General features: G+C 42.5%; 1 protein-coding gene across 1 annotated transcript in view; it reads right to left on the bottom strand.

The window, feature by feature from the left end:
- The window catches only part of Lrp2 (LDL receptor related protein 2), a 207,114-nt gene that overhangs the window by 140,008 nt on the left and 42,633 nt on the right, over positions 1–24,473 (bottom strand). Inside the window, exons 4-9 of the mRNA XM_023719208.1 lie at positions 23,535–23,651; positions 10,316–10,426; positions 9,892–10,005; positions 8,793–8,909; positions 6,763–6,912; positions 5,140–5,259 (exon numbers count right to left, since the gene is read on the bottom strand). Of these exons, the coding sequence (XP_023574976.1) occupies positions 5,140–5,259; positions 6,763–6,912; positions 8,793–8,909; positions 9,892–10,005; positions 10,316–10,426; positions 23,535–23,651 (729 nt within the window). The remainder of the gene's footprint in view (positions 1–5,139; positions 5,260–6,762; positions 6,913–8,792; positions 8,910–9,891; positions 10,006–10,315; positions 10,427–23,534; positions 23,652–24,473) is intronic.

The following is a 24,473-nucleotide window of genomic DNA, read 5'->3' as shown; positions in this document are numbered from 1 at the left end:
GCTGGGGGATTGAACCGCGGTCCCTGATGCTTTGCCAAGCTTGTTCTAAGTAGGTGCCTTAGACCACTGAGCCATCTCTCCAGCCCTAAACTTATTTTCAAGACATGAAAATATCTTCCATTTTTTTCTTTCTATTCTTTTTGCCCTCTGGCTTTAGGAAATTCTCAAGATTAACACTTTTGGAAACTACTACACCCTCGAGACTAGAATTTCCCAGATTTCTAGAACCTGCTCTTACCTATAAGCTTTATTTGGACTGCTATGAATATCACTCAAAAACTCCTGAGTGTTGGATTCTACAACACTGGTCAGGTGATCCCATGACTCCCAAATAACAAAGCATAGGAAGGTTCTGGGATCAAGCCAAGGGCCCAGTTTTCTTCCAGACCCAATGTGACAGTTTGGACCAGCACATCCTTCTTGCCAAGAACTAAGGCCAACCAAGGAGGGAGGAAAAAAAAATCAGTCCAGATACAAGGTAACACACTGCGTGGGTATGAAAGGCCCTTGTGGATGAATCCTCCTACCCCCCCAGGGCTTTACCTTAGCAGGAATGAAAGTTCAGGATATTTATTGCCCCCAAGCCCACACCAGTTACAATCTCTTTCTTTCTTTCTTTCTTTCTTTCTTTCTTTCTTTCTTTCTTTCTTTCTTTCTTTCAGACAGGGTCTTGCTATGTAGTTCAGGCTAGCCCTGAGTCCACTACATAGCCCAGGCTGGCCTTGAGTTTGTGATGACCCTCCCAAGTGTTAGGATTAAAAGCATGCACCACCACCCTCAGCACGCACCCTCATCTTGAATGCAGGACTCATAAGAATACAGCATGGCTGAGGGTCCAGAATCACCCCACAAGCAAGACTTGCAGTATCAACAGAAGAAAACCAAAGGTGAAATTATAAGGAGGAAACTTGGGCACCAATGCCTTTCCTATCACTGGTGCTCCAAAAGCTGTACAAATCCCAATGACTGCTAAACAGCCTTCACTTTTAATGACTGAGAGAGATTGCATCTTTTAGCTCTTTAGTGTCTATCATCAGTCAAAGTAAAAACAAAGTGAAAGAATAATTGAGGATTTTTCATGAGAGCAGAAAAGACTATAGAAACTATGTAAAACACTGGATTACTACCTTAAATTCCCCACACCCACACAGCTCATTAGCTTTATCTGTTTTTCTTTCCTTTGTATTCTTTGCCCCATCCTACCAACAAATACAGCTTTGAAAAATCACTCAAAAACTTCTTTTTTAGCTTAGGCCCCTTTGGACACCCCGATCCGTCTGCTGTGTGAAACCTCACCATGGAGAATGACCTCCCTGACCTAACTCTGTGCCATGATGTCACTCTGTCAACAAACAGCATGTCCTGTCAATCGCCAACAATGAGGTTGGTAGACTACTTCAGCACACCACTGAGGCCTCGCAGCCAGGTCAGACCCACCAGAGGCAGATGAACGGTGGAGAGACACCACATTTCACATCAGAATTATTCAATTCTGTTCTTGGTCACCATAGAGGCACTCACTGGAGAGTCACATTTGAGATGACAAGTGCTGCACAGGTTCCAGACACCTGGAGCCACTGGAACACGTCAGCCACCAGGGTCAGCAGAGCAGAAGGCTATAGCCACACAGAGAGTTGTTGAACCGAAATGCTCAACAGAGCAAACGAAAGCAACTCCTCTAAAATTTCAGCTTAGCTTGAACAAGCGTTAACAACATGTTAACATATTTAAAATAAAGACTTCTTTGAAAGAAATATGAAATGTTAAGCCTACTTCAAAACTCAGGGATAAATCATTTCTTCTTGAAGAACAGGGGAGGTCACAGGAAAGGTCTCTGCAGGTGAAAGGGGCCTCACATGCACAAAGACACTCAGACATAGACTTTTGAGCTCATCTTCTAACGGGGCTATCTCTAGTAAAGTCCCAGAAAGGCACTGGGCAGACTGGAAGATGTCTGTAGAATTCAAAACTAGCTGACCAGGCCTGGGTCACACAACGTTCAATGTGCTATGGGCAGACTCAGTTCAGTAAATCATAAAATGATCATTTGCATGGTCTAATATGGCAATCTTCTCTGTTACACTCACTAGAGTACCTGTAAATCTTGATAACACAATGACATAGCTATGTCAGCTCTTCATTTCTTATGAGGCTGTACATAATTAAGGCAGCTGAAAGAAGTCCTGAACACTTGGAAATACAAGCCAAGGCTCTCCAGACTCACATATGGAAAAGGAGGGAAATGGCCAACTGAGCTCTATAGTGGGGGAAAGGACAGAACAGCCTGGGCACCACAGGCCTCAAGCAGGCATTGTGGAAGAAGCCACTGCTTCTACTGAAAAGACTTTGATGCCTATCAAGTTTCAATGGTGAAGCAGCTCAGCCTAAGCTCCGCTTACTATAGGCTGAGAAAGGAAAGAGAGAGAAGGGGTGCTGCAGTTCTGAGCATATAGCTTCTGCTGCTACTACTGGCATTCCTCTGCTACTCGGAGAGCAGGAATGTGCGGAAAGCGCTAAAGGACAGAGAAGCAACTGGCAGGTGCGTGGCAGTAAAGAGACACAGAGGAGGCTGACATTTGCCAATAACAAAGAGGCAGTCTCATTACCCCACCCCACCCCCACCACCATATAGCATCACTCCAGGAAAGAGGGTGCTGCCCATAGAGAAAGGCCAGGGTACAAAGGCAGGGCCTACCAGTCTAAGCCACCTCCCATGCAAGGTTTCAAATCCAGTTAAACCACAATGACAGTAATAATAACAGAAAATCCAAGGTCAGTAGCAGATCATAATGTTTTCTTTACAAAATGATCTGAAATCACTAAGAACTAGGGACTTTGGGCCTGGTGTGGCGGCACATGCCTGTAATCGCAACACTCCAAGTAGATGAGACTAGAGGGTTGGAAACTTGAGCCCAGCCTGGACGACTCAGCAATTTAAGGAAATCCTGCCTCAAAAATAAAAAAATCAAAAAAGGCTAGGGAGTAGTTCAGTGCATGAAGGTCCTGGGTTCAATCTGCCCCCCCACCAAAAAAAAAAATCAAGTCTCCAGGTCCTCTCAGCTGACCTGAATGAACCACTTGATCTCAACACATCCTGCCAAACACAGTTACTTAAGAGGAGCATTTAGGTCATGGACAAAGCTTGAGATGTGGTCTTCACTGAAATTACCTACTCAAGTACCACAAAGACAACTTCAATTGGATTGCTTCATCAAATATAAAAAAAAACTCAGTTTTTCTTGGCATATGATGGTAAGCGAACCTGACTGATAGTTCTATGCAGCACTTAGAAACAGGCTTTCTCAAGAATCTCAAATTGGCAAACCAGAGTTTATTTCTGGTATCAAAAAGTTTTCCTGGGCATGAGTAATTATTAAAAGCAACATGTTTAATAAGGTATAATTACGTAGATGTCAGGAGCTGGAATGACTTCATTAGGCTTCCCCAAAGTCAGTTTTTTTGTTTGGATGACATTTTTTCATGGCACCAGAGACTGAACCTATGTTTTTACAGGGAGCCACATTCCAGCCTTCTAGAGTTTTATCTTGAGACAAGGTCTCACTAAGCCACTAAGTCACCCAGGCAGGCTCAAATCTGTGATCCTCCTGCTCCAGCCTCCCAGAGTGCTGAAATTATAGGCATGTGCCATCATGCCTAGAAATTTCAATATTGTTCATCAAAATAAATTAGAAGTTTAGAGCTGGGTGTGGGTGCACATGCCTGTAATACCAGCACTCAGGAGGCTGAGACAGGAGGATCATTGTGAGTTCAAGGGCAACCTGGGCTACAAAGTGAGCTCAAGGCTAGCCTGAATTGCATAGTGAGACCCTGTCTCAGAAAGACAAAAAAATAAATAAATTGAAATTTTAGAAATTTATTTCAGAAGAATTACTTTCATAAAACTTTCTTATGCATGTCATGTTTGGATTGTCCAGAAATTCCTAAAGAATCTCAAATTTCTAAAGCCTATTGAAGAACACTATTCCTGGGGAAATTCTGAGTCATCTATGTTTTAGAGATCCATGAACAGCAGCCACATTGAATTTTATTGAATGGTTCCAATTGCTTCTCAGATCACTTATAGCATCATTTACAGCATCAACAGGAACAAGTTTTTTTAAGCTTTTGTGACCACATTCTGTTAATATTGGTTGTTCATGAATCAAAAATCAGAAAGATGCAAAAAGAAATCAGAGCATTAAAAACTCACTGCTCGAATCCTAAGAAACAGATACTACTGAGCCTGTCCATGTCAAATGCTCCAAGAGAGGGCTCTGATCCAAGCACAGTAGAATACAGAGCTGGCATCAGAATCAAAGCCCTCCAGTGGGAGAAGCCACTTCTATAATTCAGATAGAACAGAGGCGGGGGAAGGTCTGGTGTCTGTGGGGGGCAGTCACTAGGACGATGAGGAATCTGCTACCTTGAATGTGACTTCCAAGCAGAAGTGGAAACCAGGGGAATTCTCACTCAGCACAGCATGAGCCCTGGCCCACCAGTGCAGTCACTTAAGCAGCAACCTGGTGGCCTTCTACTCTACTGTGTCACAGCCTATATTTTCTGGCTCCTGGAGACTTGCTCTTGTTTATTTCTTTTGCTTTTTCTTCTCTTTTCTTTCATTATTTTGAGACAGGGTCTCACTATGCAGTTCAGGCTGGCCTTGAGCTCACTTTGTAGCCCTAGACTGGTCTCGAACTCACAATGATCCTCCTGCCTCATCCTCCAAAGTTCTGGGATCACAGGCATGTACCACCACACCCAGCATCTTTTGCTTTTTGAAACAGGACCTCACTATGTAGCCTGGGCTGACCTTAAACCTATGATCCTCTGGTGTCTATCTCCCTAGTGCCGGGATCACACATGTCCATGGGACATTTGTGTGTCCAGGAACAAAGGCCAGGCAACCAGAGCAATCCCTGATGGGCTCAAAGAGGACATCTGTGCACCAACCACACGGAGGGAAACACTTTAGTATTCAGTGACCAGCAGAGTTGTATCAGCCACACTTCCAAAGACTTAAAAAGAAAACATAAAAAGACCACCTGCATCTTCAAGTAGTGGCCAGTTCCACTTGGCAGAAATAGCGGAACCTATCAGTACACTGTGATAAACAACTAGGAGTTCCCACTTAGCACTTACCAACACAGGTACGGGTGTCATTCTGGTTGATGACAAAACCTGGGGGACAAAAACACGATCCTCCATAGGGCGTCTTATGGCACTGGAACTCACAGTTTAAGACAGAGCACAGACCAATACCTAAACAGAAGGAAGAGGTGTTAATTAACAGTCATCTCTGACAAGACTAGTCTACCTAGCAGCTTCTCTACCCATGAGTAAGAGCTGAGCAAGCGAATGGTAGAAGAAGTATAGGAAAACCTGTTACTATCCAATTTGACTGCAATATTACACTGTAAAAGAATAGTCATACTTTTTAAAGTTATTAACTACTGTTATGTTAATATGTCATCAGAAATGTTTTTTATGTAAAAATAATGTTAAAAGTTAACCTCAGTGAAATGGAAAGAAAATGCTATAAAGCCTTGGCATATTTAAATATTACAAGTTTTGTCAAGGGAAGAAGTAAGCCTTGGGTTACAGTTTGTGTACTTCTAGCCACCACTGGCTAAATCAGTTTACAACTGAGGAGACTGGGGTCATAATCTGTGTTCCTCCACAGGACAATCAGCTCTCCACAGAGCTGATGGACTGATTGTAGGGGACGACTGTGGAATATTCTAGCCAAAAGGAAAAAAATGCTTAAGTCCAGGCAATTTCCTCATAAACGAGTATGACTACTGCAAATATCAAACACTACATGATGAACTGAAGTCTACTGTAGAAAAATAATAGAATCCAGGAACCTGAAGCCTTTTAATTCTTCACATTTTTTTATCAGTGAGTTTTATTTGGGCAGATGTGTACCTGCCTAATTGCTCTGGCTAAAATTCAAGAAATACACTGAATAGGAGTGATGAGAGTAGCCATCCTTTCACGTTTGCTCCTGATATTTTTTTCCTACCTCCAGATAAGATTCTTTTCTATAAGATGAGGAAAGAAACCCTGGGAGGTACAGCTCAGAAGTAGGATGGTTGCCTAATAGGCAGGACTCCCTGGGTTTGACCTCAACACCACAAAAATGCAGTAACAATAATTAAAATCCTCTGAACAGCTTCAGAGCCATTAAAACAAATCTCCTGCTGGGTGTTGTGCACCTGTAATCCTAGCACCTGGGAGGATGAGTCAGGAGGATCATCTGAGCTCCAGACCAGTCTGGGCTATAAAGTCAGCTCAAGACCAGCCTGAACTGCATAGTGAGACCCTGTCTCAAAAGTATAAAATAATAAAACAAACCTCCCTGTTGATGGGAAAGCCAGACTTTTAAGCTCCTCCCATTAAGAGAGAAAACCTACTTCTTCCATCCTTTCTGATCTTGGGAAAGTGTCAAGCTGTGGTCAGCAAGACATTAGCAAATGTAACATAAGCCAATGCTTCAAGGTGCTTCGGGCCTAAGCTTTGCTCTTTCCACCATGTGAGAAAGGCTTGCATTAGCCCACCCTTTACTGCAACATTCTGACATGCAAATGACCTGGTAAATAAAGGCCAGGAAAACTCCCAGCCAGCCCAAGAATGGTGAGGCTTATCAGTGACATCTTGGGGTATCTGTTGTACAAATGCACACGGATATGTTCTTTGAGAATCTATTATAGAAACACAAAACACTGTTATCTGAAAGCTACCCAGATAAACTCCCACACTCACCACAGTGACTTCCGGCAGCAGTACCATTCTCATCTTCTCCTCTTGGACAGTCTGGGACCCCATCACAAACTTGATAAATGGAGATGCACTGTCCGGAGTTCGGGCAAGGCCATTCCCTCGGGTAGCACGAATGATGGCGTTGGTTACTCTCTTTGGAGGGAAAATAGAGTGAGAAGAAGTACAGTCAGCTCCATGGCTGAGACACACATCTGCTGGGTCGACAACGAAATTCCATCAAATGACCAATAATTTACAATAAACTTGTAGTGTCTAACTCTACCACTAGCCTTTACTGAGGAGTGACACAATGGAATGAAGGCACACTCTTTCTGGAGGTGGCAGCCCGCAACCAAAATATAAGGAGCAACAAATATGGGCCTAAATCAGCAACAAACTAGATTCACAAAACAAGATGCACTTATTTTCTCACAAGTTTAAAACTAGGACATCAAAGTAATCCAAGAGTCCTGAGATCAGGTTTTCTTGGTTTTGTTAATTTACTGAAATGCTGACAGTCCAAAAAAAGCCCTAACTCAAATACAGAAATACTACTTTCCTGGAAGACCAGATTGTAAAAGCAATGGACATTTTTAGAGCAAGTATCATCCTAATCGTATCTGAGATGGCAAGGGTGCAGGCAATTTGATGCACGCTGTGGGTGGTGGTAAATTCATATGGTTGGAAATACTGCTGATGATAGCAGCAGAGTGAAAGTCAAATATCATCAGCAATCTCCTTCTCCAATAATTTTCTTCCTCCTCTGTATTAGGGATTGAACCCCGGGCCACACTGTACTACATCTAACTGGTTTTTATTTTCAGACAGGGTCTTGCTAAGTAAGTTACTATGTTGCCCAGGCTGAGCTTGAATTTGGAATCTTATCTCAGTCTCCCTGAGTGCCGGGATTACATGTGTGCACCACCACACCCAGCTTCACTCTCAAATAATCTTTAAATATCTTCCCAATAATAAAGCCTCTCCTCTGTGTGGAAAAAGGAGCCCTTCACCCATGTTGGTGGGAGGCAGACTAGTACACCTATTGTGGAAATCAGTGTGGAGATTCCTCAAAAAGCTAGGATTCAATGTCCCACTCAAGCCAGCTATTCCCCTCCTACGCTTTTTCCAAAAGAACTGAAATCATCATACCACAGTGATATATGTGCACCCATGTTTATAGCAGCACAATTTGTCATAGCTAAATCTTGGAAACAAACCAAATGCCCATAAACTGAGGAATGGATAAAAAAAGATGTGGTATTTTTACACAATGGAGTATTACTCAGCTATTAAAAAAAAAGATAAATCAGAGGCTTTTATACATAAATGAATGCTACTAGAGACTGTATTGGTAAGTGAAATAAATCAGACCTGCAAGTGCAAACATTGTATTGTCTCGCCAGTGTGAGAACCTGAAAGAGTAAATAAAATCTGAAAGGTACAACAGATACTGTGAAAGGGAAAGAATTTGTTCAATGGGAAGGAAAAACTGGGATGAAGGAAAGGATAAAAAAGAAGGAAAGGGGCTGGTGAGATGGCTCAGTGGTCTAAAGCACCTACTTAGAACAAGCTTAGCAAAGCAAAGGGACCACGGTTCAATCCCCCAGCACCACATGCCAGCCAGCCCCGCCCCCTGGTGGGCTGAGCTGGCCACACACACACACACACACATAAATAAATAAATAAATAAATAAATAAATAAATAAATAAAAGAAGGAAAAAAGATATTTACGTATAGATATAGGATAGTTTGGATAACTGTACTACTGATTTCTGTTGATCTGTTGAAAGCAGGTAATACTTAAAATATTCTTTTTTTTTTTCTTTTTAACTTCTTATAACTTTCTTTTTGTTGTTTTGTTATTTTATACCAATTTTGGTTTATATCTGACAACCAAAACCACTAATTTGAAAATATCATGCAATACAACCACCACTGTTGTATTCTTATTACTTTGTTTAATGAAACCTATTATTTCTAGAGCCATCCAAATAACTGAGGAAAACTGTGATGAAACTGCTCCCCTCCTTACCACATCCATCTTCATCTCCAAAGTTTGGACAGTCATCCTCTCCATCACAAACCCAGTTCTGATGAATGCACTGGCCGTCGGGGCAAGTGAACTGGTTCCCACTGCAGGTCTCATAGTCTGCAAGAAAGGAACAGCTGTACTCCAGAGACACACATCACCCAGAAAAAAGCCAGTCTCACCTCAATGCCTAACCTGAGCTCCTGGGGTCTGAAATCTCTACCAATTTAATCCCTTGGGTATTTCGACAGAAATGAAAAAAGGTGGGGGAGGGGATACAGCAGCTTTGGGTCCAGGAAATAAACTCAGGTGCCAGGTTGATCCAGCACAGACTAATGCCGCCTAATTAAGATGCAAGAGACACACAAATGATCAGCATCCTATTTTACCACAAGCACTATAATTACTTTCTGTGGACCAAATGTGTCACCCATTCCATGAGGTGACATTCTTTTTATTTAATACAATCAGTGAAATAAGTTCAAGTATTTTAAAGGAGATCACATGGCGCTCATAGAAAATTGGGGTGATACTGACAGTACTCAAAAACCCCATGAGGCATGGGTGCCAACCAATCAAAACAGGTGTAAAGAAAATCATTCATTCCATGCTAGGCATGAGCTTTCCTGACCCTCCAGTTTAAAAAGGAGATAGGGGCCGGGGAGACGGCTCAGTAGAATAAGCGCTTCTCTGGCAAGCGCAAGGGCCTGAGTTCAATCCCCGGTTCTGCCAAAAAATAAATAAATAAAATAAAAAGGAAAGATAGCACTGCTGCCAGAAGGAAGTTCCTTCCTCATTCAATCTCTTCTCTAACCTTACTATGAGAATTATCAGAACCATTCCTGCAATATAGGGATAATTTCACAGTTCTATGACACAATACAAACTCTAAGAAAGAATGCAAACTGGCCATCAGCAACCTTTCAACTCAACATAGATCTTTAGAAAACAAAGGATCCTGAGTGATAAAATAGAGCTAAGGCCATGTCCCTAACAGGATCTTTTTGGCTCTACTTCCATCTAATGACTCTTTGCCTTGAAAAAAGTGGGAGGAAAACAAATCGTCTTAACCACGTGACCCAGTAGAAGGAAATCACCGTACTGCAATTATGTTCATCACTGCTGTCTCTACAATCATTGTCGTGGTCGCAGAGATAGCCTCGAGGGACACATTCTCCAGTGCCACACTGAAATTCGTTGTGCATGCATGTTTCAGCTAGGACACAAAGAAGGGGGAAAAAAGAGTTTCAATTCCATGACAGCCACTTCTCTCAAGATTAAGCTGATTCTTATTAGACAACAGCATGCCAGTGAACATGTAGCAGTCAGCTCTCCAGGAGCACACGGGCCCCTGATTTGTAGCATCTGCCAATACCCATGGTGTAAATACCATACCAGTAGTTGACTTAACATCACCAACATGAATTCACTGAACACAGGCTCAAGGAGAGATGCACGGAACTGGCTCTCTCAGGTCGGCGTCCACTGGCTCCCCATGTCACTGTCCCTCCATGCACAGGACTTACTGCAGTTGACCTCATCGGAGGAGTCCCTGCAGTCCACTTTTGAGTCACACTTCTGGCTTGTGTTGTAGCAGGCTCCATTGGCACAAGTAAGCTGTTCACACACTGGATAGTCTGTTTTTAAGAAGAGAAAAAGCATTAGAAAAAATGGGGTATACAGATGAATGTCCATTTTGTATCTGTGTATTCAAAGTGGTTGGGATAGATATATAGTTACATTCTGTTAATGAATAGAATGATTTGTTCTAATGGTGTTTGTAAATAGGATCACAAGTCCGTATCTTGTACAGCAATTAACCACTAAGAAGAATATATGCAGTGTATTATTTGTTGAAAAATAAAATAAAAATAAAAATAAAATAAAATAAAAAAAGAAGAGAAAAAGCAGAATGAAAATAGCAAACACACTTTAAGACTCTCCAGGCTAATGTGACGGCACACGCTGCAATCCCAGCATGGAAGAGGCTGAGGCAGAAGGCCATCCTGAGTTGCACAGTAAGACCTTTTCTCAATAACAAACTCTAAAAATATTAACTAATCAAAAATTTTGAGTGCCTGCTTTTTATGTTCTTTGAATATGCATGCCCTCCTTCCCGTGAATATACTACCTTCCTTAGTTTCTTTTTCTCATTAAAGATCATTTTCTTTTTTTCTTTTTTTTTTTTTTTCCCAGAACCAGGAATTGAACTCAGGTCCTCACGCTTGCCAGGGAAGTGCTTATTCCACTGAGCCATCTCCTCAGCCCCTCATTAAAGATAATTTTCTTAGTAATTCTCAGGTTATCTTCAAATTCTTTTTAACCATACCTTAGTTAAAATTTCAAAAACCAAGTAACAGTCCCCCACTGATGCTAAATTTGCATTTAAGAACACAATCTGAGGGAAATAACATTGAACATTGAAAAACCCATTTGTTTTTTCTGGACCATCCCAAAGCCTTTCAAGCAGAAACTGCACAAAATTCTGTGCTAAAACTGCATTAAACCTGTTCCATGTGAACAATCCAAAACTTTACAAACTATGCACTCCAAAAGATCTTGCCCTGGGCCAGAAACTTGGTTCAGTGACACGATACTGGCAAGCCTGAAGTCCTACGTTCGATCCCCAGTATGTGTGATCTTTTCCCATTTCTGTACAGTAAGGGAAGAAGCAGCCTAAAACTCATCGCCGGAAACTCAGAACTCCATGAAGCGTCTCTAAGTCTGAACTGCAGGAGTCACACACAGTCAATCCTACACTCAATGAGGTGCCTGCTACTGAGCCAGGGAGATTCCTGCCACAGACCAGGAAAAAATGCAGAAAGTGCAGGTCTGCTTGGGGCACGCTACGGCTGTCATCTGAGTGCCCCTCATGGGGTCACTGGGGGAAGAGAACAGCACACTTGGGTGCTGAATGCCACAGTCATGCCTCATCAACAGGGGCTAGGGAGCTGGCAGAATCTGCCAACCTTTCCACTTGGCAGAGGACACTGTCTGCCAGTGTAACCAGAAAGCCCCTCCCCCAGGGCTAAGGAACCAAGTGTGGACTGTCACTCTGTCCTGTACTGCTTGGAGGAAATGCAGGTGAGGCCAGAGGATGAAGGAGCCCAAAGAACAATGAAGTTCAAGTCTGGCCAACTAAAATTTTAGAGTTATAAATAAACAAGATCAAATCTCAAAAAAAAAAGGCAGGGCTTTTTTTTTTAGTAGCTGATTAAAAGTTTAATTTTTTTCTGAAATCTTTTTTTCCCTCAGTCCAGAGTGAGTGAGTGCTGAAGGAGGCCGCTGTCCATCCCTGACATGCGTTGCCCAAGCACCTGCAAACAGGCTGCACAACTCTGGTTACTAATTCTGCCTTCGCAGTACAAGGGCCAGGCAAGGCCAGCGTGCAGGGAGCCCCTCAAGCTTGCATGTTATCTCACCTCCTAAGAGCAGCAGTAAGCAGGAGGAAAAGAATTTTAGAAAATACAGTTCTTTGCAGCAGATAAGGTACCTGCCAGGAGGGACATTTATTTGGGCTTACACTGTGGCCACCTCATTTAAAGTAATTATTAGAGATATGGGAGATTGGGGATAAACGTGCTGGGCAGAGCTCTTTTTTTTTTCTACCCTGCTCTTTGAGAACCAGTGCCATAAAGCTGGAAGAACTAAAACAGGGTCCACACACGTGACTGCAGGTTTACCGGCATGACTCATGCCCCCACAACAACCGGCCAGCTTGATGTCGTAGGGAGAGTACTGCCAGGCCAGAAGTCAGCTGTTTGACACTGGGAATGAGGGACAAACAGCTCTCTTCTAAAAGCCTCAGCCTCTCTTTAGGCTCATTTGGCAAGCCTGAGTCTCACTTCTTTCCCCACTACCACTTCCTATACCCCTTTGTACCTCCCCACCAACCCCTCTAACAAATCCATCCAGTGACTGAAACGCGCTGCAGCATTCTAAGTACAAAGTACACTAACAGAGGAAATGATATTCATACAAGAAGGCCAAGGAAACTCCCTCTCTGGAATGATGTGTTTTTTGCAGGGTTTGTTTGTTGGGGGCTTTTTTTTGCAGAACCAGGGATTGAATTCAGGCCCTTGAGCTTGCCGGGGAAGTGCTTATTCTACTGAGCCATCTTCTGGCCCCTGGAATGACGTTTTAACAGAAAGACTGACAAGTACCTGCTAACCAAGTTCCGGATACAACATGTGGACACACCTTTCCTCTGACCACATTGAGCTTCTCTCTTCTTCATGTCCTCCAAGTTCCAAGTGAACTTTTGTTGTTGGCAAAACAAGTTCTTGTTCCCCCAAAATTAAGAACTACCCCAAAGTGCACATCCAAGATTGGTACTTGAAGATTTTTTAAATTTTTTTCTGTTAATCATTTGACTTACAGCATAGAGTTTTCATGAAGCTAGGCGTGACTGTGCATACATGTAATCCCAGCACTTTGGGAGGCTGAGGCAGGAGGATGGCAACCTCAAGCCCTGCCAAGGCAACTTCACAATTTAATGAGACCCTGCCTCAGGCTGGGGGAATAGCTCAGCCACATAAGCGCCTGCTTGGCAAGCACTAGGTCCTGAGTTCGATCCCCAGTACCAAAATACATAAATAAATAAGTAAGACCCTGCCTGGAAATAACCAATAAAAAAGGGCTGGGGATGCAGCTCAGTGTGAAAGCCCTGGGTTCCAACACCAGCCAGCACTGAAAAGGTTTCATGCTGTAGTTCTTTTCATATAATCAATAAGGAAGATGTAGGAAACCGCTCTAAGGAGCTTGTGAAGTTCCCAGAATGGAAATCATTTAAGCCAGGATGAAATGCAAGTACTCGGCTGTCTTCTTTTTATCTTGTCAGGAAGGCTACCAATATGTCTTATTCTCACAATTTGACAAAGTGGTCACAAAGAATATGGAGTTTGGTAAACTGATGTAAGATAAGGCACCTTAAACACAGATTTAAAAACTTAAGCCCAAGATTGAAAAGTACACAAGAAATTGCTAATAAAGCACAACCCAGACACCAGGAGCCCAGAGCCCTTTCACCATCTCACTCTGCTCTCAGACAGATTAATGCAGTCGAAGCAATGCTCTGCTAGGGAAAAAAAAAAAACTTTAGTCACAAAGCTAAATAAGCAATGATTGTTATAAACATACTGAAGAGTGCCAAAACATGTCCAAGTGCTTAGTATGTCTGAACAACCCTGTAAGGTAGATTCTGTGGTGATTCCTATTTTATGGATGAGAAGCCTGAGGAGTATGAAAATTCCTTAAACTGGAGAGTTAGAACTCAGGTTCCTTGTAGAAGGAAGCTCTACAGGTCACGCGATGGAGGCAGCTATCACTGAGAGGCTTCAGAGCCAGTAAGAAGATGCAAAAAATCGCAGAAGATGAAATGGGCACAGAAAATATTTAAAAGAAAAAAAGAGAAGGAGCCTTGGAAAAGTGGAGCCAACTCCAAGTCTCTGGCATTTATGGTGCATTCTATGGAAGTTGCCAAACGGACATAACTTAGGAATCCAGGGAGTCATACGCTGGGACACACAGCTTCTAGAAGGAAGACCAGGACAGAGCAGGCATAAAGTAGCTGGGCCACAACTCCCAGACCCCACCCAGTCGATGTCAAGTCCCCTAAGTAGCCGCCAGGAGGAACAGGCACGGAGGTGTCATATGCAAAACTGGCAACAGAGAATTATTTTTCCTCCTTGTCCCAAAATGGATTTGAAGTGAATTTCCACAGCTATATCCTAGTACACTCCAATATTCCCAACACTCAGGAGGCTGAGGCAGGAGGATCAAAATGAGTTCAAGGCCAGCCTGCACTGCATAGAGATCTTGCTACAAACAAAATACATAAATAAATCTATATATGTGGTCAGAAACATAAAACGAAAATCAGCACCTTGGAAAGAGAAAAAAATGTGGTTATCCCAAGGGCTAGGAGAGCTGGACTAATTTCACGTTTTTGTCTGAATGCTTAGGAAGCCAATGCCAAAAAGGAAAGGACATTAAGTTATCTGGCTTTCCTTATCCTGGTTCCTTTGTATGAATGAGTTTTAAACCCATGTTCCAATCTAGTCTCTCCACAGTGACCTGACACGAGGCTTCAAATGTACTTGAGAGGAAGTAGGCAGTGGTGGCACACGCCTGTGACCCCAGCACTCAGGAGGCTGAAGCAGAGAATCACTGTGAATTCAAGACCAGCTTGAACTAAGTAGCAAGACTCTGTCTCAAAACAATCAGAATTAGAAGACAGGTTTTTTCAAAGACCAACAAGAGATCCTGTCTCAATCAAATCTAAAGAAAAAAGAAAAGTAGGAGGAGGAGAAAGAAATGCATCTGAGAGGTCGCTGCAAGGATCTGGACCTGTAGCCCCTCCTTATCCTCATAAAAACAAATCTATCACTCAAAACTGCAAAAGAGATAAAGACCTTAGTTCTAAAGTCAAAACATAAAAGTCTCAAAGAAGCTGTAGCACAGAGGCAAATGAGAAAATTTTCAGCTCATGCATTAAACACTGCAAAGAACGGTGCAAAGAGGATGCCTTCTCATGGGGAGCAAGCATTTATCCACCCACCGTGCCTAGTGGCACCTGCTCCCTGTCAGAGCTTATGAGGCTACATGCTGGCATTTGAGGCCACACACACCTTGGGCACTTCCCTCTCCTGCTGCCCATCCCAGTGCCTTTCCTGACTAGAAGAAACTGGCAATGTTGCCCTGAGGAGCAAGTCGGCCGACTGCTCCCCAGGGTTACATGGTAGGAGCAGCCCATTGCCAGACATGGGCGGCTGGGTGCCTCAGCGGAGAGCCTGGCCCCAAACAATTTGAACCTCATCAGTAAATCACCTCAAATTTGTCAGTAAAAATGCCAGTGTGCCCAGAGCCAGTTATTATTCCACAGTGTGCTGCCTGATTCTCCATTACAATCTATTCAACAGGTGGTTCTTGAAATCTGACTTCCTAGTTAAGTGCCAAGAATAAAATTTAAAAAAAATCATAAGTGAAATAGAAATTCCAACAGCTCTTTAAAAAATACTTCATTCAGGGGGTCGGGGAGATAGCTCAGTAGAATAAGCGCTTGCCTGGCAAGCGCAAGGGCCTGAGTTCAATCCCCGGTTCTGGAAAAAAAAAAACAAACCTTCATTTAAAAACATAACTAGTGGGGCTGGTGAGATGGCTCAGTGGTCTAAAGCACCTACTTAGAACAAGCTAAGCTAAGCAAAACACAGGGACCGCGGTTCAATCCCCAGCACCACATGCCAGCCAGGCCCGCCCCCTGGTGGGCTGAGCTGGCCACACACACACTAAATAAACAAATAAATAAATATTTAAAAAAAAAAAAAAAAACATAACTAGTATGTGCTAGGTACTATGAAATAAAGTCCCTGCTGTTAGAAATTTATATTCCAGCTAGGCATGGTAGTGCATGCCTGTAATCCCAGAACTTGGGGGGCTGAAGCAGGAGGAGTGCTGCTAGTTCAAGGCCAGACTGGGCTACAAAATCAGTTTAAGACCAGAATGAACTGCATAGTGAGACCCTGTCTCAAAAAGACACACACACACAAAATTTATATTCTACTTGGGAGGATGAAATATCACACATAAAAGCCGCGTATAAACAATGACTACAAATTATGGTGGTGCACACTAGTAATCTTAGCACTTGGGAGACTGAGATAGGAGGACTGCTGTAAATGAGGCCGGCCTGGGTTACAAAGTGAGTTCAAGGCCAACCTGAACTGCATAGTAAAACCCTATCTCAAAAAGATGAAAAAATTAAAATAATTATAAAAATACAGGAGAATAAAATAGCAATCATGATTGACAGGAAGGAGAAGCTTCCTGGTAAGGTGCTATTTGAGTGTGGCTTGGCAAGCATACACAAGACCCTTGATTTAAGGCCCAGCACCACAAAAACGGAAAGAAAAAAAAAAGGCAATAAAATGATTTTAGCAGAATGGCAGGTATGTGTGGCACAAACAAGAATATTTTCAGGAGGTTGGAAGAGATGAAGGACTGTTTTCAAAGGGTTCAGACAGAAGAGTATAAATCGCAAAGGTGATTAAAGACAATTTTACCTAACTTGGTTGTAAAAAGAAGCAAAGTAAATAGGCAAAAGCTGAGAGGGAGCCAAGAGTCTTTTCAGAGATGGGAGATAGGTATGGGAGATAGGTACATAGAGTGCCCGTTTGAAAAAGACTCAAGGAAAGAGAATTTTCTCTTTTTCCTGCACGTTCCAGGGCTCTGAATCTTATCTCAGCTGTGAGGCTGCTCAAAAGGTGCCTCTGTGCTGTGCCGTGGAAGGAAGGCCACTGGAGCCGGCTCCCCCGCAGACACGGCAGAGTTTGGAGAACCAAGTTCTCTCGAGAGCTCTCAGGGCCTAAAGAGTGACTTTACCCACCTTCCGCTCTCGCCCCACTGCTGGAGTTTCCGCGGTTCTGCGTGCAAAGGAAAATGTTTGAATTCTATAGAACAGAAAGTCAATAGAAATAAAACTTCAGGGACAAAGCAGGCCCCATTGCAAGCCGACCAAATACTACTGATTACCAGCAAGAAAGCCTTCATTGTACTAGGATTTTACCCTTCCCTCGACATTCCTATGTAACAAAAGAGAAGGGCCGCAGAGCAATGATAATTAGTCATAGTTTTACTCACACCAAAATCATTCTAATACAGCATTCAATAAAACAAAATAACCTTTTTACGTCACTGAAAAGAGACTACTATTTCTGAGCAACCAGGAGCTGCCTGGATATATTAACTGAATGACCCATAATTGCCACATTGTTCTGGTGTTTATCTTAGACTCTGCATGAGTGGTTTTTCCTTGATGCTAATCCCATTAGAAGCAAAATGGGCTACAGTTCTGAATCTGCTCCTTAAAAAGAAAATTAACTGACAAGCCATTTAATATCAGGTGCCTTTTTTTTTTGAGACAGGGTCTCACTATGTAGTTCAGACAGGCCTTGAGCTCACTTATGTAGCCCTGGTTAGCCTTGAATTCACAGCAATCCTCCTGCTTCAGCCTCCTGAGGGCTAGGATTACAGGCATGCACCCAGCTGGTAAACAGAGGAATACTAAAATAAAAATGAACTTCTATTTGTCTTTTTTTTTTTTTTTTTTTTTAGGGAAGAGTCTACAAGGTATTCAGGGTCTCAGTACTAGATCTGACTCATAGTAATCAACCTGTTTACAGTCTCCCAAATGCTGGGATTACAGATGTGTGCTACCACACCCAGTCTCAATTGCAGGCTCAGTGTGCCCCAGGGGCGGGCCCAGCAGGGCAGGCCCAGGTTTCATCATATATACATATACACATTTAGAAATATTTCAAGCTGGAGAATAACCAGAAGCGCTTTAATAATATAAAAAATATAGCAAGTAAAAAGGCTAGCCACAAGAAAAATCTCCCATGCCATATGATATTTATTTCAAAGATAGTCCTTTTTTATAGGGACCTTAATCCTCAGCCCTCCTTTTCATCATGTCAGTCTGTTCCCTCCTGCTGCCTGCCTCCCTGGGACCACTCTTACACACCAGCCTTTGTTGTGAGAAGGAATGCCTGGAATGGACACAAGGTGCTCTGTTTTAGAGCTCTAGGTCTTGAGTGAGAAGGCTGAAAGGGTAGGGACCATAATTTAGGGGTCTGGTCTGACAGGCAGGGCTATGAATTACTTGATTGAGCTTCCTGATCCTTTCAAACATTGGGGACTGGGGGGGGGGGGTTCCCCAACACCCCTTCCTATCTATAAATGGTTTCTAGGTGCCCCTTATATTAAGACCCATTGCTATCAATGATCTTATTTCTAAGAAAGTGAGACAAGTTATATTCACAGGCTGATTCTCAGGTTGTCCACAAGTAATACCTACAATGCATTAACACTGTAGAAAGAGAACGAAGCACAGTCTCCTGGTTAAGTCTCAGTCCTGTGGGTCTCAGCACCACCAAGTGGACCTCCACAGTAATCATCAATGGCTACTAATGAGGGAGAGGGACCTCATGATGGGAGGGGAGGAGGATGGGAGAGGAAAGAGGGAGGAGGACAGGAAGGGGAGAGACAGGAAAGAGAAAGGACAGACAGGGAAGGCGGGGAGGGGAAGGAAAAGCAGAGCGAAGTTTTTTGGGTTTTTTTTTGTTTTTTTTTTTTTTTTTGAGACAGACCTCTCTATATATGGTTCAAGCTGGCCTTGAACTCACTATGTAATCCAGGATGGCCTTCAACTCCATGAGCCTCCTACCTCAGGTGCCCAAGAGCTGGAATTCTCAGCATGCGTCAACAAGCCCAGGAGTTTGCAAGATTTTTTTTTTTTTAATATCCCTCCATAAATAAAACATAGAAACCAGTAGCAAGGAAGAAGAAAATAAGTAAGAACATTTCATCACAAAACTCCAGAAACATGAACTATAAAATCCAATCTCTCTCCTAGGGAATCCTTATTTCACACTTGCTTGTATTAAAACTTGTTGAGATGTTCTATGAGGATGCGCTTCCTTCTCCACCTTCTGTCCAATCACAGCTGCTCGCCTGCTGGTCTCAGGCCAGCTGAGTCGGGAAGGTCCCTCGGCAGGGCTGGAGCACCTGGACTGCCAGCCTTAGGCTTGGCTGTGGGCTGTGCACCGGGAAAAAAATCCAAGCAGTCTACTTGGGCTGCCTTTTATGCTTCCCCTAGCAGCCTTTCCTTCAGTCCCACTGCATTTACAATAAGGAGCACTCCTTTTATTGCTTGTACATAAGGGGAAAAAGACGCAGACTGCTGGAGGGCACACCAGCCTCCGGGCTCTGATACTCACCTAGGTAGGACTCTGTCCTCGGTGAAGAGCCCTCCGCCCACAGACGCTGCCCTACACAAGCCAAGCTGCCCTCTCTGAGAATTTCAGTTTCTTTAATTGTAAGAAAGTATGATAACGCTGGCCTTATTGCTACTAAGGAACATAACTAGAATTTGTTTATGTTCTGGAATGTATAAAATGCAATATGATTTTCTCATATTTATTAAAATATTTGCATATGCCTCCAAGAAGGACCTAGCATTTGCTTCACACAGTGGGATGCCCTGACACCCCAGCTTGCTGGACCTGGCAGAAACACCACCATCTCTAAAACGGCCAGTGTCAAGTCTCAGTTCTTGGCCTAATTTCCAAAGTGAAGGGCAACCCAAACTGAAGACGCCACCACCTCTCAAAAGAGAATATTTAGGATGCAAGTTACATCAGGTCCTGATGCAGAGCCGGGCGTGTGGTGCACGCTATCATCCCAACACTCAGGAATGTGAGGCAAGAGGATCACTGCAAGTTCACGGGTCTCCTGGGCAGCATGGTGAGTTCAAGACCAGCCTGACCTACACAGCAAGACCTTGTCTCAAAAAAACAAAAACAGGGCATGGGATATGGCTCAGCGGCATAAGTGCCTGCCTGGCAAGCACAAGGTCCTAAGTTCAATTCCTGATACCAGAAAAAAAAAGCAAAAATGTTTTCAGCAAGAGGCATAAAATATACCACTTGACTGAAAGAAATAAATTTAGAGAAGATCCAAAAGTATAAATTAAATCAAAATTATCAAACATCAGAGGAAGAATCCCATGAAAATAGACTAAACCATAAATCTGTTTTTTAATTTTCTGGGTTTTTGTTTATTTTGTTTTCTGGTATCAGGAATTGAACTCAGGACCTTGCACATGTCAGGCAGGCACTTGTGCCGCTGAACCATATCTATGGCCTTTAAAATTTAAATCTTGCGTCAGTAAGCTATATTATCTTTTAATCACAACATTTCTAAGTACACAAAGTCTAGTAACTGGAATATTGGACTAACTTTTTTGAAGCTTTAAATACAAATTTAAGAGCAAAAAAGGAAGTATCTAGATAAAATACATAGTAAACTTATAAAATATAGAACTGGGCTGGTGAGATGGCTCAGTGGTCTAAGGCACCTACTTGGAACAAGCTTGGCAAAGCACAGGGACCGCGGTTCGATCCCCAGCACCACATGCCAGCCAGTCCCGCCCCCTGGTGGGCTGAGCTGGCCACACACACACACACACACACACACACATAAATAAAATTTAAAAAAATATATATATATATATAGAAGTATCCTAGGGCTAGGGATACAGTTCAGTGGCACAGCGTCTACCTGGCAACTGTGAGGTCCTGAGTTTGATTCTCAGTAACAGAAATAAGTAAGTAATAATAATAGGATAAACAGTAGTACCCTAAAAATAATATCAGGAAAAAATATAGACTAGCTAAGAACACAAATGGTACACCTTTAATATAAACTGCTGTTTCTAAGATTAAAGACAGAATTAGCTGGACTATAAGACTGACAAAATAGCTAATTTCATTGTATCCTACGTTTTAGATAAACCTTGAGAAAGGCAGATTACTCCTCTTTTTCAGTACATAATGGAAAACAGGACTCTACTTTCTTATTTTGGTTGTGCTAATTTTCTTCAAAACTGACAGCTGAACCCAGGACCTTCACACTGCGCTGCATCCTCAGGGCCCCCAACCCCCTCTGAAACAGGGTCTCACTGGGCTCGAAATTGCAATCCTCCTGCCTTAGCCTCCCAGAGTGCTAGCCTTATAGGCATGGGTCACTGCACTGAGCAGGAAAGTCATTTTAAAAATAAATTTGCCAGAGTAGTCTGGAAAATGTTCAGTCCACCAGAACAGAAAAACTAGTGAGAAATCTTACCTAAAAGTTCGCCACGGCAGTGTAATAAAATTTAAAAACTGGGCTGGCAAGATAGCTCAGCAGACCAAGTGCCTACACAAACAAGTGCAGGGACCAGGTTCAATCCCCAGCATCACCTGCGGCCCCATTCCTGGGCACGCTGAGCCACCAAGACTGCGCTTGGTGGCACACACCTATAATTCCAGGGCTGGAGAGGCTGATACAGGAGGATCACTACAAGTCTGAGTTGCATAGTAAGACCCTGTACCAAATACATTTTTTAAAAAAAGAGTTAAAAACTGACCAAACTGGATTTTATACTCCATATATGTTTGGGGCATCTATGTTAATGTTAACATTTCTTACTTCATACAAACAGTAAATAAATATATGAAAAAAATTTAACATCATTAGGAAATCAGAGAACAAACTGGTCAAGTAATGGCCATGACTCACCTACATGGCTGACACTGAAAGGATCTACAAACTGAGGTACAGGGTTTCAGGGCAAATCCTGAAGGGATTTGACTGGCCTTGTCAGACACGAAAGTTACATTTCTTGTTACATAGGTCTTGCTTTATCTTGGTCTTAACCATCCAGCAGAAAAGCATAAAAACAAGGTATAAAAAGTAAAGCCACATTAATATGCTGAGCTGGAAAAAGCTCAAGTCCACAACTTCTGACATTGCCAGTCCTATGGATAACTCACTACTATTATGGACTACTGGATAATATTGGATTACTTTGCTGAATTCACGTACCTACAATACTTAAATGGCAATGGAATACTCATCTCTGACAAAACTAAACAAAAAAAGGGGATATAAAGGAAGGACCATTTTGTATCTGGATATACAAAATAGGGTAGATATATAGCTACTTTCTCTTAATTCAATGAGAAGAAAGTTTTGAACTAATAGTGTTTAGACAGGATATCATGTCTGCACCTTGTACTATGAATAACTAGTATGAAGATAACAATATGCAATGTATTAATTATTGTAACTCTCCTACTAACCTGTTTTGAAACTATCTCATTGCTATTTCTCAATAAAATTAATTTTTAAAAAACATCATTAGTGATTGAAGAGATGGAAATTAAAACAACACTGAGATTCAATCTCACTTCAGAAAGAACAGGTGTTAGCAAGTCCTCGGCCAATAACAAATGCTGGTAGGATTGTAAGGAAAAAGGAACCCTGTTCTTCTGTTGGTGGAAGTGGAGACTGGTGCAACCACTGTGAAAATCAGTGTGGACATTCCTCATAAAACTGGGATTACAGGAGCCATTTGACCCAGCTCATCCCTTTCTGGGTATTTTTTCAGAAAAACTGAGAACATCATACCACAGCAAGATATGTGTACCCATATTTATAGAGGCATGGTTTGTAAGAGTTAAATCTTGGCAACAATGCAAATGCTCATCAACCAATGAATAAATGAAGAAGATGTGGTTTATTTATACAATGGAGTACTACACAGCCATAAAGAAGGATAAACTTGAGAAATTTATAGCTAAATGAATGGACCTTGAGACCATACTAAGTGAAATAAGTTGAACACACATGTGTAAATATCACATGGTTTCTCTGGTGTGGGAAATCAAAAGTGTAAATAAGAACCAAAACATAAAACTGAAATTGTGAAATAGTTGCAAAGAGGAACTAGGAAGAGGGAAGAAAGAAGGAAGAGAAAAGAAAAAATGATAAAAGAAAGATAAAGTATAAATAAAGCTTTTTGTAAATAAAGAGGCGAAGAGGGTTTAATGGGAGGGGAGGGGCATGGGGAAAGGAAGTAAAATCAAGATACACCATGTACAAGCCAGGCATGGGGGCGCACGCCTGTAACTGTTCAAGGCCAACCTGAGGTCCTGCATCCAAAAGCCTTGATACACCAAGGCAGGACAAACTTAGAGCATCCTATTTCCAACAGACTCCTATCAGAACATCACCCCTGAGACGAAACTGACAAGTGATTTCGGCAAGAGACATAGCAGAGAGGTTTCCTCCCACCTACAAATCTAACTGTTAAAATTAGGAAGGGTGCAGCAGAAGCGCAGGGGAGGAGTTGGATGGACTACTCACGGCAGTCTCTCTCGTCGGTGCCGTCGTCGCAGTCCTGCACATGGTCGCACCTGTACACTTGGGGGATGCACTGGCCACTGGAGCAGGTCAGCTGTTCACTCGAGCACGTCACCCCGGCTGCGAAGGGGAGAAGATATCGTTCATTTCTAGTCGCTGCATGACACAAGCCCATCACACCACCATGACATGCGCGCCCCCATGTCTTCAGCGGCACAGCTTACTAACAGCCGAGTCCTGGGAACAACCCAAATGCCCACCCACAGAGCAATGCCAAGTGCGAAGGAGGGCGTGGAAAATGAAAACAAACAGAGGGAACATTAAACACGGCGTGCACAGGGACAAGAGGTGGGGGACACTGCCACCTCGGAGCTGAGCCTCAGCACCCTGAGGTGGCTTACGATCAAAACGCCCATGGAATACCATGGACACACAAGAGGGCCTGTATAAACAATGACATTTTCAAATGCACTGAGAATATAATGTACATTGAAAAGGTATATGATGAGAAGTGAAATAAAATATTGTATTAGCCAAAGACTGAGGAGTAGCCCTCACCTGGCTGAAATCGTTGTTTAAACAGGAAATATGCCAGAGTTAATGGCGGTCATTCCTAAGTCATGGGAATGAGAATGATTTTATTTTTTTCTTTTACAATTTTCCTATATTATGAATGTCTACACTAACCGTGTATTAATTTTATAAACAGAAAAAAATTCCTCCGCTAGCTTGATTTTATCCCACATTGGTGAGTCCAGATGAAAGCAGAGGCTAATTTGAAAACTGTTCATCAAATTAGCCTCTGTACACAAAGATAATTCTAATGAATCAATGCCTCAGGCATGCTGGGAGACTTAGTAACACTAAGTTATCATATGAGGGTTTTTTGTTTTTGGTTGCTCACATTAAAAAAAAAAGTACTTGGGGAACAGGATCTCCGTG

This window comes from Octodon degus, unplaced genomic scaffold (genome assembly GCF_000260255.1).
Source record: "Octodon degus isolate 3935 unplaced genomic scaffold, OctDeg1.0 scaffold00065, whole genome shotgun sequence".
In the NCBI taxonomy this organism is placed as follows: domain Eukaryota; kingdom Metazoa; phylum Chordata; class Mammalia; order Rodentia; family Octodontidae; genus Octodon; species Octodon degus.
Note: the sequence above shows the minus strand (reverse complement) of the source record. Positions and strands in the feature narration are given on the sequence as shown.